Source organism: Fomitopsis serialis (assembly GCF_022376445.1).
Source record: "Fomitopsis serialis strain Sig1Antser10 chromosome Unknown B0H18scaffold_32, whole genome shotgun sequence".
In the NCBI taxonomy this organism is placed as follows: Eukaryota; Fungi; Basidiomycota; class Agaricomycetes; order Polyporales; family Fomitopsidaceae; genus Fomitopsis; species Fomitopsis serialis.
Window position 1 is genome coordinate 314,056 of NW_025954992.1, and position 14,560 is coordinate 328,615.

At 56.5% G+C, this 14,560-nt stretch overlaps 5 protein-coding genes across 5 annotated transcripts; 2 read left to right on the plus strand and 3 right to left on the minus strand.

Annotated features, from left to right (window-relative positions):
- Positions 1 to 80: 80 nt before the first annotated feature.
- Positions 81 to 4,334, plus strand: B0H18DRAFT_1007030 (kinase-like protein). Its single transcript, XM_048028699.1, has 13 exons — positions 81 to 325; positions 387 to 477; positions 528 to 1,316; positions 1,372 to 1,491; positions 1,546 to 2,760; positions 2,811 to 2,847; positions 2,899 to 3,028; positions 3,086 to 3,236; positions 3,286 to 3,352; positions 3,400 to 3,669; positions 3,728 to 3,751; positions 3,810 to 3,967; positions 4,022 to 4,334. Exons 1-13 carry the CDS (start codon positions 153 to 155, stop codon positions 4,049 to 4,051), a joined length of 3,255 nt encoding a protein of 1,084 aa, XP_047893566.1. The 5' UTR covers positions 81 to 152; the 3' UTR covers positions 4,052 to 4,334.
- Positions 4,335 to 4,483: 149 nt separating this feature from the next.
- Positions 4,484 to 6,753, minus strand: B0H18DRAFT_1007037 (glycosyltransferase family 15 protein). The gene is made up of 13 exons (XM_048028700.1): positions 6,554 to 6,753; positions 6,269 to 6,497; positions 6,139 to 6,214; positions 5,933 to 6,079; positions 5,799 to 5,829; positions 5,695 to 5,711; positions 5,617 to 5,635; positions 5,516 to 5,552; positions 5,254 to 5,346; positions 5,098 to 5,198; positions 4,959 to 5,040; positions 4,812 to 4,898; positions 4,484 to 4,752 (listed from the first exon to the last, which is right to left on the minus strand). Exons 1-13 carry the CDS (start codon positions 6,596 to 6,598, stop codon positions 4,706 to 4,708), a joined length of 1,011 nt encoding a protein of 336 aa, XP_047893567.1. The 5' UTR covers positions 6,599 to 6,753; the 3' UTR covers positions 4,484 to 4,705.
- Positions 6,754 to 6,813: 60 nt separating this feature from the next.
- Positions 6,814 to 9,657, minus strand: B0H18DRAFT_1007046 (phosphatase 2A regulatory B subunit-domain-containing protein). Its single transcript, XM_048028701.1, has 10 exons — positions 9,527 to 9,657; positions 8,960 to 9,467; positions 8,713 to 8,909; positions 7,802 to 8,658; positions 7,728 to 7,743; positions 7,644 to 7,699; positions 7,392 to 7,586; positions 7,325 to 7,328; positions 7,222 to 7,267; positions 6,814 to 7,132 (listed from the first exon to the last, which is right to left on the minus strand). Exons 1-10 carry the CDS (start codon positions 9,548 to 9,550, stop codon positions 7,047 to 7,049), a joined length of 1,989 nt encoding a protein of 662 aa, XP_047893568.1. The 5' UTR covers positions 9,551 to 9,657; the 3' UTR covers positions 6,814 to 7,046.
- Positions 9,658 to 9,872: 215 nt separating this feature from the next.
- Positions 9,873 to 11,324, plus strand: B0H18DRAFT_1119113 (uncharacterized protein; the record flags this gene model as incomplete). The annotated part of the gene is made up of 5 exons (XM_048033903.1): positions 9,873 to 9,879; positions 9,938 to 10,015; positions 10,075 to 10,118; positions 10,172 to 10,677; positions 10,736 to 11,324. 5 exons carry the CDS (start codon positions 9,873 to 9,875, stop codon positions 11,322 to 11,324), a joined length of 1,224 nt encoding a protein of 407 aa, XP_047893569.1.
- Positions 11,325 to 11,764: 440 nt separating this feature from the next.
- On the minus strand, positions 11,765 to 13,939 carry B0H18DRAFT_876669 (citrate synthase; the record flags this gene model as incomplete). The annotated part of the gene is made up of 15 exons (XM_048040498.1): positions 11,765 to 11,808; positions 11,879 to 11,908; positions 11,965 to 12,031; positions 12,084 to 12,158; positions 12,216 to 12,257; positions 12,311 to 12,422; positions 12,483 to 12,608; positions 12,663 to 12,741; positions 12,804 to 12,920; positions 12,978 to 13,219; positions 13,272 to 13,474; positions 13,527 to 13,601; positions 13,654 to 13,692; positions 13,753 to 13,812; positions 13,862 to 13,939. 15 exons carry the CDS (start codon positions 13,937 to 13,939, stop codon positions 11,765 to 11,767), a joined length of 1,389 nt encoding a protein of 462 aa, XP_047893570.1.
- Between the last annotated feature and the right edge of the window lie 621 nt (positions 13,940 to 14,560).

Genomic DNA, 14,560 nt, shown 5'->3' on the forward strand with positions numbered 1-14,560 from the left:
GTGAGCTGCGACGCGCGCGCCGGCGCGACGTGTCGATGTCGGTCACGGGGATCATGCGCCGGGCGCGCGTCGAGCCAGCCTGAGCCCGACGCGAGCTGTGCCTCGTAGCGAACTCGATGCACCCAGCGGCCTGTTCCTATGCCCACTAGACCATGTCCCATGCCCTCCTCCTTCGTCTCTTCCTCTCCCCGTCTTTCTTCAGCGTCCATGTCGCGTTGCAGTATCTCAGGGTTTATGCGGACAACATCGGTGTCACGTACTACCTCACAAGGAGGCTTCGGGAGCTAGACGCTCCAGAATTGCGCGAAGTATGGGGATTCATATGGTGAGAACCAAATCAACTTCCCATGCATCTTGGATGGCCAATTTGACCTATCCTATGTAAGCCACCTCCTAATAACGAGACCGTCCAAGTCAAGAGCATTGGAATGCTTCGTTGTCGAGACTTGCCACAAGTCTACCCATATTGCCATGCTGGTGCGCTTGTTCCTTGATATGATGTCCGTATATTCTTACAGCTAGCACAGACACTATGGTACATGCAAGCGCATTTGAGAGACCTGGCATCTCCCCAGACCAACCCTCAGTCATTCCTCATCTGCCAAAGGGTCTTGCATCAATGTCACGAGCTCATTTTCGGTGACATACCCCAGTCGAGTGCTCCATACTCGTCTCTCAGCTTGCCAACGCAGCTAGGGCCCTTGCGGACGAAGGTCCGACCTCACCTGCAACCAACTGTAGTTGGTATTGGCATGGTCTGGGCAGGGGTCCCGGCCATGCCAGCACTAACGCAGATCATGGGTGAGGTTGCGATAGAGCAGGGCCGAATAGATGAAGAAGGCCGAGGGATCAAGAGTGTTGAGAGCGCTGATGATGATGTCGTTCGCGGTGTGTCGCGAGAGCCATCCATAGACCAGGCGAATGAGAAGGAAGATCCGCAAGATTCTGACGAGGACGACGGCATCGAAAAGGCACCCTCAATTGCCCCTACTCTACAGCCCGCGCCAGGGCACCTGAGGTTCCTCACTAGAGAGGGCTCTCATTCGTCGCGACGGCAGACTATTGCAGCACAGACGAGCCCGGTGCTACCACTCTTGAAAGGTATGCGCCCGTATAGACTCTCGGAAGACCCATTTGGTCAACAAGACGATGATGGCATGCCCCCGACCGCTACAACACCCTTTCAATCAACGCCGTCCCTATCCACCAGCCGACGACGCACCAAAACACTCAGCGTCCATGCGGCGGACTTGGTGGAGAAGTATGACTTCCCCTCACAAGTCCACCTTCTACGCAGCCATTACTGTCGTTCCGAGGTTCGTTGAGATTCACATCTAGCGCACCGTAGCTTGTGCACATCCATTTGCGCAGGTGAAGTTCATCCTTGCCCTCGAAAACATCTGCAACCGGCTGCTCGTCGTTCCAAAACCTGCTCGCATAAGCGCACTAAGGGCGGAATTGACAGGGATGAACCATATGCTACCCACAGAGGTTGTCGGTTTCCTGATTTATATGAGAACGTTTCGCTCACAATTGGTTCGGCAGGTCTGCATGCCCATGTGGTGTATTTCATCAGACACTCCTACAGGATCCCGCGGCATACCACAACCACACCACCGCATCGTTCGAATACCACCAGGTGAAAGCGTAGTACTCAATTCAGCTGAGCGCGCCCCATATCTTCTACTCATCGAGATTCTCCACGATGACCTCGACTTCGACCCCGCCAAACGGAGTAACAAGGAGATCCTGAAAAAGATCGTTCTCAAGGAAGTCGAGCGGGAAGGTTCGTCGAAAGACCTGGATGCCTTCACAGGTCGCGTTCCCATCCCCCGCCATTCAAGGACACCATCAGGGGCAGACCACAACGCGTCAGAGATGTCCATCGGGAACGAGAACGAGGAAGTTCGTAATACTCCTGAGATTATCATCTCTACGTTCCCCGTGTCTCCTCTTAGCCCCAGGACGCTTGAAGACGACGAGGAAGTCGACCTGGTCGAGCAGCTGTACGGCAATGACAACGCCCTCCGTGCGAGAGAAGTCGACCTCTCCGAGACCGTCGTTCTCCCGCCAGCGCCCAAGAATAGAGACCTCGACATCGTCACTTGGTCCCGCTCGTCATCGGTGCCACCGACACCTATGCTCGAGAACGTGCCGAGTACCTCACATCATACCCCATCACACAGCCTATCCGGAATCCCGCGCCGCTCACAGGGAGTGGGCCTCCAGCCGGAGCCTCTCGCGGACATCACTGTCAATGGATCATCCCTCATGCTCTCCTTGGACGAGTACTCCGAGCGCATGCGTACCGCGGCGGTCATGCTGGCGCAGCTCAACGCAAGCGTGGTCCGCGAGTCCATCCTCCCTCTCCCCGTACCGCCAACCCCCTCACTCGACTCGTCCACCTTCACCGCGCCCCTCCGGTGGATTGCGAGCACGCCGATTCTTAGCGTCATGCCCGGCTCGTCGTCAAATGGCGATGAGGTCCAGACACCGGTACCGCAGACCCCAGCGCCGATGCCGATGAAGCTGCAGCCGAGCGAGGCAGCGGCGATCCGCGAACGGATCATGGGCGAGATGCTGGCGCTGGAGGAGGAGCGGATGGCAAGGATGAGAGAGAGCGGGATGGGCGAGGGCGTGTTGAGGCTGGGTGGCGAGGAGAACGTGAAGTCGGTGGAGGACGAGCGGATCATTCGGAAGGAGCTGAGTAAGGCGGACCCGTCTGCTGTAGTGTTCAGCGAGTCCTGGGCTGCGAAGAAGGTGATGACTGATTGCATTAGAGTTGGAATGCTGGCTCATGGATTGGGCAGAGTCGAATACGGCAGGCTTCACCATATGGCCATCTAGGTATGTACAAATGGTTTCGCCAAGATGTCGGGGACTGATGGATTGCTACAGCCAACTGGGACTGTGTCTCGGTCATCGTCAAGACTGGCGGTGACTTGCGACAGGAGCAGCTCGCAGTTCATCTCATCCAAGAGTTCGAGAAGATTTGGAAAGAGGAGAACTGTCCATGCTGGGTGCGATAGTACGTTCATGGTCTTCTGCCTCCCCGAATGCCATACTAAGCTTCCGACTGTTGCAGCTTCCGTATCTTGATCACTGGCAGTACATCGGGGTTGGTGGAGACGATTACCGACGCGGTGTCGATACACTCGATCAAGAAGGCTGAGTATGCGCGAAGGCTCACGCAGGGGCGATTAGGACACGTCAGCCTGTTTGATCATTTCAGATCAGTGAGTGAGGGCGTACAGATTTCAGAGGATGTGTCTCATCTGCTCGCAGACGTATGGTGATCCATCGTCGGCCAGATTCGTCAGAGCGCAGCGCAACTTCGCGAAGTCGTTAGCTGGTAAGTTCTCAACTGCCGGTGAGATCAACGCTTGACACGTTCTACAGGATACTCCTTGGTCACCTATTTTCTGCAAATCAAGGACCGGCATAATGGGAACATCCTGCTCGACCGTGACGGCCACCTCATTCACATCGACTTCGGCTTCATGCTCTCGAACTCGCCGGGGAACATTGGCTTCGAGGCTGCACCGTTCAAGCTTCCACTGGAGTACATTGAAGTGCTCGGTGGGCTGAACAGCGGGCCATACATTGAGTTCAAGAGGCTGTTCAGGGACGGCTTTGAAGCGGCGCGCAAGCATTGTGACCGGATCGTCAGTGCGTATAGCCTGTTCAATTTTTGAGATGTAGCACCGGCTCACATTCACATCTGCAGCCCTGGTTGAGCTGATGCAGAAGGGTGAGCCAATACTTCGTAGCCAATGACACCGGTATTGACTGCTTGTGATGACCCGCAGACTCTGCATTACCTTGCTTCGCTGCATTAGGAGATCAGACAGCGGCACAGCTGCGGGAGCGATTCCAACAAGGCTTGACGCACGCCTCTGTTGAGGACCATGTCAACAGGCTCGTTGAGACATCTTTGGGCTCTAACTGGACACGTCTGTACGATTCGGTACGTCGCATTCTAGCCTCTGCGCAATATAGTTGCTGACCCTGGAGTTGATAGTATCAATACTATTCGCAATCTATCTTTTGAGATATGGCTGCGAACTGTGTTTGCTTTCACGGTGATGACTGTCGTCAGCCGGATAGTCAGAAATGGCCGACAGCCATCAGTTGGTGCTCGCGAGACTAGGCATCTGTCTCTTGTGCGCAGAGATACACTCCATGCAGCCTACCCTCTACTGTCGACATTGAGCGAACGGCTGGGCGGCACCACAGCTTACACACAATGCAATGGAGTCGTACTGTATGATCAGCTAGATGAGACCAACATCCGATTGTGCCGGGTTGGAATGGACAGACGTCTGAAGAGTGGCACAGTTGTGAGCTTGACCTTGAAACTTGAAGTGCCGCTGACGATGGAGGGGCTACCCTTGCTGTACAATTGCGAGAACATTCCACTCACAGTCCCATGCAACATCCGGAGTCCATGTATCAGCCATGGCTCGATGACTGAGCATTAAGCGGGGACAATGAACGCTCTCATTACTCGCGGTGCAGTATGGCGGGTTTTCCTGCTCTCAGTTGTTGCTAGCTAGCATTCACCCCATTCCGATACGAGAGGCACAAAAGACACTGTGCCTGTTGATACCGACGCTGCATTGTCCGTTGCACGACAAGATTTAGAATTAAAGGATAGACAGTACCAATGCGTATACATAAGACAAGACACGGACAAGAATCTGGCTCAGGACAGAGCATCGTATCGCTTCAGGCAGCTGTACCACTCGTAGTCTGCACGTTCCGATGAGCAACCTGAAGAGACCGCGCGTGTTGCAGAGAGCGGTACGTACCGAAGTTTTCTGAGGGGTCGCACCAGCACTGGCCCTTGCGGTGCGAGTCGCCTTGGGGACAGTGCTGGAAGGGGTTGTGCCGATACCCTGAGAAGACGCGCTGTCAGATATGACAGTACCATGCGGTAGCGCGAGGACGTGACCAACCAATGTCGTTGAAGAAGTGGATCTGCTCCTTCTTTGCGAGGAGCGCAGCGCCGATGCTGTGAACGGGAGCATCGCCCCAGCGCTAAACACAACCGTCAGTTAGTGAGATGAACGTATGCGCAGGATGCTAAGGGCATACCTCGTAGTAGAACCCGCCCTTACTGTCCAGGGCGTCAAAGAACTTGGAGTACGCCTCGCCGCGCCAGAAGTCAAGGTCGCCAATCTCGAAGTTGCTCCAGACTGAATGGGATTGAATCAATGTCTTGTGATGCAGACAACTGGACGGATAGCTTACAATGGCAGTTGTTGTATGTCTCGCCGTTGTCATCGGAGATGAAAGACATGGCATTGCCAGGCGGGATGAGGTCCGAGTTGTTGTGGATGAAATCTGATTGATGTTGATATAGGTCGTCAGAAGCACAAGGTAATCAGGACAGCGAGCATAAGACCTTTCACCGCATCCCAAAGGGTAGGAATCGTCTTGGGTACTCGTACAAGGAGATAGTGAAGCCTGAGGAGACAGTGAGTGAAGGTCCTCAGCAGAAGCCATGACCTACCATAGACCTTGTTCCCGTCCTGCATCACTTTGAAGGGCTGTTACTGGTGAGTATCCACGAAATTCGGCAGAAACACAGACCCACATCATAATGCAAGTCACAGAAAAGGTAACGTCGGGCCTAGAATGCAGCAAACACAGCGTCAGGTACGTAAGTCCAAATGAGAAGTCTGGACGCACTCAATTCTCCAGTAGTACTTATATTTAGCAGTAGTTCGTGCCGGTAGAAGAACTGCACAGCTTGTTGGTCAGGCTGCTTCGCGTGAGTGAGCTTGCTGACTTACCCCCGAGTTGAAGCGACACATGTTCCGGTAGCTAAAGGCGAGGGTCAATAATAGTTACAACTTGCCGGGAGCAGAACGCACGGTACACTCCCTTCACAAGGCCAATGAGTCAAGCAAGGGTTACACAGGAATACGACAAACCTCCGTAAATGACCTGGTCCTTGATCATTTGTTTGCGAGCTACAGACGCCTTGTCCTCGTCGATCCAGGAAGGTTGGTACCAGTGGTCATGAGGAATCAAGCCAAACTCAACGTTCGAGTTTGTGATCTCGAGAATCATGCTAAAGCGGCAGCGTAAGGCGCATGTAAACATGTCGACAGCACGCCCATGCGTACGCACTTCTTGAATTCATCGCTGAAGGGTTCCTCGTTCAGGAAGACGTATGGGTACTTGTACTGCTTATTGAAGCGATCCTCTGAGCGGACGGAGTTCGACTCGGGATCGACCTTTCACAAGATAGCGGACGCACCATTCTGCTTCACACTGGTGACAATGCCTCTCAGATCGCTATTCCGCGCGAGCAAGACGAAGGTAGCGTTCGCTCGCTCTGGATTGCTTGAATAGTCGACTGCAGGGGTAGGGTACGACTCGTACGTCTTCGAGCCTGGTCCACTCTGCAGCTGCTCCTTGAGGCGCGTGATAGAGGTAGCTCGGCCATACTCCTCATGCGAGAAGCTCAGAATGAAGTGCAAACTGATCTATGGCGGAGTCAGACGAACCGTCCGTCCATGGCGAAACATAGTCGGGGGCTCACAATGATGGCCAGCACCAGTATCACATAACGCATAGGCGTCATCATCTTGTCGACGAGTCGACCTCAAACGAGGTGGATGGAACTGCGCCGAGCGGAAGGACTGGCGGTGCTGCCGTCGGGCGGAGGATGGACGTGGAGGTGTTGAGAGAGGTCGGCGGTGGGCCGCTCCGAGTTGCAGTAGTCGGTGGCTGCGCCTTCGCGGTCGCGTACTCAGGATCTTGATCGCGTGTTCTCCGCCACAACCCGGCAGTCCTGCAGTGTGCGCAGCCCGGCTGAACATGTATCTGTATTCCGTGGACCGTACACTACGCACAACGACAACATGCACAACGCAAAAGTAAGAGACGATCCGACAGCTGAGGGGAAAGATGGATATATCAACAAGGAAGTGGTGTAGCAACAGTAAATATGTATGTCGCGTTTGCAACGACGGACTGTCCGACTACGCGCAGAGTCTAAGCTAATCCCGGGATGAGGTGTAGCACACGCCGCCTCACGACCCGTTCCCAACTCCGTTAGGTGCCACGGTGTCCTCAAGGCTCCTGTGCGTCTGGAGGTCATGCAGCACTGTCGGGTCAACTATGGTTAACCCCGGCGAGTGTCAGCGCGCTCGCCGCGAGACGGTCACAACTCTACCTGGCAGCGCACTTTTCCGCCTCGATGCACACCCACTCCGCCTGGTGAATGTTCCACGCCCACCTCAGGGAAGGGACGCTAGAGCGACATCTCGCATCAATATTCATGCCATCCGGCAGGACCATCGCGAGCAACCGCGCTTACATCGAGTCCAGGATCAGCCATGGGCACTCGTTCAATCCCGATTCGTCCAGTCGCTCACGGGACCTCCGCGTCAATAGACACCGCATTCATGTCGATTGACAGGTCCATGATTTCCTGGTCATCCACAGGCGGTGGTGGAGGCGGCGGCGGGAGGTCCACATACCCTGCCGGCAGTTTGCCGCCGCAGTTCTTGAGTGCCTTCTCCCGCAGTTTCTGCCACTCCTCATACCGCTCGACGGCGTGTCGTTGCTCGCTAGAATAGAAAGCACACGTCAATGTGGGAACGAACGAAGGGACCACTGGCACGCACTCGATCTTGCGTTGCTTGTACTGTTGCATCGCTGCATCGAAGAGGTCCGGGTTGATCTCCATAAAGTTTCAAGGCGTTGTACACCATTGCGTGGATTGTTCTAGCAGCGAGACATGGTCAAGGGTGACTGCATTACAACGAGGTAATAGCCTACTCACCGGTTCCAGTGGGATCTGGAGTTCATGTACAAAGCCGGGAACACGAGCGAGAGAATGATCGCCAGGTTGTCGCTCATCAGGTTGACGATGTACTCGTTATTCCAGTACATCAGGGCTCGCTCCGCTACCTGGAAGTGCTGGCTGTTGATACACCGCGCCAGTTGCTGAAAGAGGGGCACCTGAATTTTCTGGAACTCCGCTGGGTCTATAACGTCCAGCACTTCCTCCATCTCGCTCAGGAACATCACCTCCTTCGGCGAGTTCACCTTTGGCCAGTACTTCAGGAGACCCAAGACGACATCCTCGGCCAGCGCGGAATCTTTCTCCAGGAACTGTACTACGCAGTACGCGAGTTGCGGGTGGTACATCGCCAGGCTCTTCGCCTTGTGCAGAGGGAGGAGCACGCGCATGAGGAAGGACTTGTGCTCATCCTTGAGGGGGAGCGCGAACCCGTTGATGATGGACCCCAGGATCTCCAAGAGCTCCGCGATACCATTGTGCCTTTCCGTCTCGTAGATGAAATGAAAGAAGACGTTGTTTATGCTTCGACGAATGGGCGCACGGAGGTTGAGGAATTTGCCATAGATGCGGTGCAGGGTGGTCTTCAGGAAGTCACGCTCCCGAGGATCCTCCGAGTCGAACAGCTCCAGGAGGTTGAGGACGAAGTTTTGGTCGATATACCGCTTCGCGAGGTTGGTGTTGAAATCTGGACTCTCGACGAAGCGGAGGAAGAACTCATAGACAATCTTGAGATGTGGCCATGCCAGCTCAAGGACGGGCTCGTCCTCTTCCGGGTCGAATGCATCTCCTATCGGATTCACTGGCGGGGGTATAGCACGGAAGAGGTTGGTAGCAAACTATACCGTGATGCATGAGGTGTATGCGGAGACAATTTGGCCAAGTTCACGCACCATCTTGACTACCTCAGGGTATACGTTTTCGGTGATAACACCGCGCTGCGTTGTGATGTACTCGAGCATCTCGTGCAGAGTCTGTGTCTTAATCTGCTTGCCCTTGAGCTCGGAGTTGGTGTCATTGAAGTCGAAGAGGACAGCACACTGGTGCAGTTTCTTGATGAACAGGTGCGGACGCTCACTGGGCGGCGTTTCTGTATACGCACGCTCAGTGATGCGTAGATAAAACGATCGTAGCACGTACCCAGGAAAGGTGGTAGGCGTTCAATCTCAACCTTCTCTGTCACAACAAACCGACTGCTTCTCTGCTTCCTAGGGGGCTTGCCCACCATAGGGATGGTGTCCTTCGGACCAGTCGGACGCAGGCGGTTCAGGTTCGCCCGGGGAGGGGTGGTTGGACCGCCCGAGGACTCCAGCACGAACGGTTGCCTCTCCTGCGCGTCATTCGAAGCGTCGGGACTGACGACCACGATAGGCGGTGCTGGCGATGCCCTGTCCGGCCCGCCATACCTTCGATCGCTGCTCTGAGAGGAAAGAGAGGCGGTAGATGCACGACTGACGGAGCCATTCGAGGACGGGAGCGAGTGACTGCTGTTGCTGACATGGTTCAAGCTCGCGACGGCCGAACTCGGCTGCGGTAATGGTTTCGCACTGTTCGGTGGAGGAGGGGGAGGCGAGGCGTTTGCGATTGCAGTCGCAGACGGTTTGGGCTCCTTGTTCTTGGAGGACGAGTCCTGGGATTTACTGCGAAGCTGCGGGACAACGGTTCGGACTCAACGCGTGTGGGCCATGTTAGATTAGATGAACTGACCAGTGTCTTCTTGAGACCTTTCATGGTGGGCGGCCGAGAAAGAGAAGAGGCGTGTCTCGGAGTTGTGGGATGTCGGCGTGAGTGTCGACCGCGTTGTGCGGAGGGTGGTCGACACCGGTGAGTGTGTCGTATTCACTGCCAGAATCGATGAGGCGCGAGGAGAGCAGGTGTGACCAAGGTGTGACCATAACGGGTGATCGCGTGACGGGAGCGCGGTGTATCTGTCACGCCCGGTTACCAGATGTGCGATCCCAGGCGGTCTGTAGCGCAGCATCTCTAACACCAGCACCGCCGTCGCGAGGCCTGTTCCTCCTCTCCTCTTCCTGCCACTCCTTCATACCCCGCTATGGCTGGTACGTGCTCTCTCTAGCTCACTGCTCAGTGCAGCGCTGAATGCGCTCAATCCCGCAGCCATATACACGGTTTACACCTCCCCGAACCATCCGCCGATACCTAACCATCTGCCAACGCTCATCGTAACGCCCCATGGTAAGCATCGCCTGTCAAATATCAGCTGTGCATGCCATTGAATCGCGCTCGCTCACAAGGCCAACCGACCAATATCCTGTACTCCTACCTGCATACGAACTTCGTGAGTGCAATGAGCTCGTACACGAGGCAGACTCGCTGATACGTCGGGTGCAGAACACCGAGAACTACCTTCTGACCCCTTCCCCGCAAGGCGATCTGTGCGTGGCGAAGCTCTTCCCCCCGCGCCAGAATGCCAACGGAAAGACGACCGCGTCGGATCCCGGACACCAGCCTCAGGGCTCCTCAAGGACCGTCCGCTGTGAGGCTTCCCGCAATCTCAAGTGGTCTATCGCCAATACCGGAGTGCTATCCCCCATCTACAAGCTTTCTCTGCCATCTCCAGACTCGGCCGATCTGCCTCTCTTTCAGATATCCAAGCCTAATCCCAATGCCGCTTTCTGGAGCATGTTTTATTTCGCGTACGCAGGCCACAACATCCCACCTAAGCGCATTGAGTTTGGCAAGATCATGAAGAATCCGCCAGGTCCGAACGGCGGTGGTACGCGTATCAGTATAACTGGTAAGACGCCCGAGGAGAAGGCAGTATGGCAGACTCTCGGAGAGGGAAACGAGGATTGCGTTGAGTGGGTGGTTCTCTGCGCCGCCCTCAACTTGCTAGAGTGAGTGCAGCTCCCTTTCATGCTATCGATTTTATCCTGAACCTTGCCGACATTACAGCGATGAGATCATCAAGGCGGCCGAGAAAAACCCTCCGCCGCCCTCTGCGCCCAGTTCGAACGGCCATCCCCCGGCAGGCCCCGGCGGCCGTCCGCCTCCAGTCGCTCTGCGCGACCCCGGTCCCGCACTCTCAGCGATGCCCGGGCAGCCCATGCGCGCCAACACCATGCCTCCACCCCAAGGGCAAGGTCCCCCACCTATGCGCGGGCCTCCTGGACCCGGGCCCATGCCTGGAGGTATGCGCGGACCCCCGGGCCACAGGGCTTCCCTCCGCAGGGTGGCCCGCCCCCTGGTCAAGGGTACCCTCCACAGGGCGGCCCGCCCCCTGGTCAAGGATACCCTCCACAGGGCCCATCCCCCGGGCCGGTGGCTTCCCCCCGCAGGGCCCACCGCGCGGTCCTGGCTTCGGTGGTCCCCACCTCCAGGCTTCGCTCCCGGGCCTGGCGGATACCCTCCCCCGGACCTGGACAGCCTCGGCCGGGTCCCCCAGGACAGCCTGGTGGGTTCCCTCCGAACGGTGCGTTGGTGCGCCGGGCCCGCATCGGGGTCCGCCCCTGCGATGCAGGGCCAGCCGCCGCGGCGATTCTAGTAATGGCAGGAACCCCGGTGGCCATTCGCGGACAGTTTCATTGGTATTAGGTGCAGGTGCTTCTCGAGAACTGGTATACCCTGTATATACCTCGTTCTGGACAGACACGTCCTCCGTATTGCCCCTTCTCCGTCTCATTATTACTTTTCCTGTCTGTACCGGTCTCTCTTCCAGCTCTCTTCCTTGGTTTGATCTCGACTCTTAATCCTGCTTCGTTCACCTCCTTCCTCGCCTGCTACGCCCCCTGGCTATCTCCATACTCAAACCGCTCGCTCGCCCATCGTCGCTATTGACGGTATGCGGAGAGACAGCATGCAATGACGTTATGTATAATACACACAGCCGTTCCCGAACGACCCCGTTGCTTGTTCGTACATAGCCTTCCCCTCGAAGATCGCATACCCACTCCCTACGACGTACATATTTATCGCTAGCTACCCTCATGAGCTCTTGACGAGAGTGTCGATCACGTCCATAGACAGCGCTGCACGCGGTCCCGTCAGCATCACAGCAGAAATCACACAATAAATATAAACTGTATATGTAGCACTCACACTTTGGTCGCTCGAGGGGCAAGCCGAGAGCTGTTCGCGCAAAAGTCAGTGGGGTGTCGGTGACATCACGAACTGATCCTGCCTACCTCGTGCCCACACGAGTTGGGTGAGGCAGCCCAGAGCTCGCGACACGCCGAATATGACGGTGTAGTACTGTGTGAATGAGTACTGAGTGGGGTTTCCAATGCACCGCAACGAAGCGCACCTTGAACTGGGTCAGACCGTAATGGTACAGCACACATCCCGATGCAGCGTCGACATTAGGATATGGGTTCTTCGTCTAGGACAGTGCAATACATCAATGATGACTTCAGCATCTAAGAGACGGGCCACCGACCTTGCCGTGCTCCTTCAGCACACCCGGAGCGACATCGTACGTCTAAGTCGCGTGCGTTCAGCTTTGCACCGACGAGTGTCTCTGCGAGTACATACCTTCCTGACGAGCTGGATCACCGGGTCCTCCAACAACTCTGGCCTCGCCTCGCAGAACTTCTGCAGGGCCATAAAGCGAGGGTCCGGGTTCCTCAACACGCCATGGCCATAGCTATCCCGCCCCCATCAGTCGGCTCGGTCGCAACGACACGGCCACGCACTAGCGACTCACCCAGGCACGACCTGGCCGCTCTGCAGCGTCCGCCAGAGAAACTTCTTGATGTCGTCGTGTGAGACGTTGTCGCCGATCTCCTTCTGCATGTTCAGCTGCCATCGGAGAACCTCCTGGTTAGCCAGGCTGCATGATCGTGAGTCGCCTGTTGTGTCCCAGACAGTTATGGCAAGGTCTTACCCGTGCAGCGGGCCGGCGAGTGCGAAGAGGGCGGCGGAGTACGCGAGGTAGGGGTCTGAGAGTGTCGACCCGACGAGATCTGTGAACGGTTAGAATTGTTTGAGAGAGAGCCTTCGAAGATACAAGTGCATCGAAGCTTACGAGCCGTATGAGCGGACGCATTTCCGCCCTCGTGGTCACCGTGCAGGGCGATGTACAGTCGGAGGTACTCCGTCAGGTCATGGTTGTTACCATATCCAAGCATATTCACATAGTTGCCTGCCGGCATTCATGTCAATACACTTACACATACCTGCCCAGGCGCGTCATGCTCACCAACAAGATCGAGGTCCTTGCTGACCCCCGGTATCGGTTTGCCAGGGTTGTACACATTGCGGAATATCCTCGCGGCGAGAGCAGGCAGCCGGGCTAGGAGGTTCATGCTGTCTTCAAGGGTATACGTCCAGTACTCGGTCTTCTTGATCCCCTGCTCATACGCTACCGCAAACTTGCTCTCCTTGTTCAGCGCCGCGACGCCCATGCCCAGTTGCGTCATCGGGTGCAACGACTGTGGCAGCCTAGCATACTCTCAGCGTCCATGGGGGCAAGGATGATATTCAGTGCACGCACGAGTCGATGAGCTGGACGACGTAATTCGGCAGCTCGCCCCTCTCCGCGAGCTCGCGCGAGAGCTGGCGGGTCTCGGCTTCCGTCGGGACCTTGCCGGTCATGAGCAGCCAGAGCATGCTCTCGGCGATGATCTCCTTGCCTCCAGGGGCTGCAGGGAGCACGTCCTGACAGTCGGGAATGGAGAGACCGTGAAACCGGATACCCTGCGGAGTTTCATGTGAAGATGTTGAGTTGTTGGGATACATGTGTGCGCACCTCCATCGGGTCCAGGACGGACGACTCCCAGAGCATGGACTTGAGGCCGCGCATGCCGCCTATTACGTGCTCCACCTAGAGGCGTTGTCGTAAGGAGGGCGCAACACCGTGCGTGCGCATATCTGACCTTGATATCACCTATAACCGTCTGACTGTGCTCCGCTTTCTAAGGGTCGTGCTACGGTGAGCGATATAGGACTCGAGCCCTAGGTAGATGGGCACGCACAAGCTGCTTCAACCGAGCCTGCTTTGCCGGGATGACCTCTTCGAGTGCCTCTCGTATGGTCTAGGTACAAGTCAGCAACTAGGGCAGCACTAAACTCCCGGATTCTAACCTTGGTGGATGCATGCCGTCTGCTGCTAATGCCGCGCCTTGCGACGGACTTGAGTGGGAGCGAGATTCGACCAAGCATAGTGGGGTGCGGGAGGGGCAGCAGATGGCGCGTGGAACCCAGGGAGGCTGGGACGCGAATACGAGCGAGCGGGGGCTTATAGGGAGCTCGGTAAGGGGAGCGCATACCCCGCTTGGAATACGGGGTACAGTGCGGGGAAGTGCCGCACCAGACAAGATGGATCGGACGACGGACCTAGGCAGATCTCACGCGACCCGGCTACGGCGGGTAATCGCCTCCCGGGGCGTACAGTACACCGCGAGCGCAGAGGCCAGTCGGCGGGGCGCATCACCGACGCCTTCCTGGTTGGTCCAAGGAGCGCGCAACACAACATCTGAGAACCCACGGCACAACCACGGGATGGCTGGCGATGAGCGGGGAGTAGAGGGCTCGAGAGAACGCGACTGACCCAGGAATTGCAGCTGCTCCCCGTGTCGTCCCGTTCCGTGGGGAATCACAGGACCGTGGACAGGATCACCTTCTTGCTCTCATGACCATCCCTCCAGCGTGTCTGGCCGGCTATACATGGCGACTCTGTATGCCGAGGGTTCCTGGTCGCGTTCAGCGGTGTGCTTGGCCGATAGAAGACGCCAACGGAGGGCTGAGCGCTGAGGGCTGAGCGGCCGGGAGTGTGCATCCAAG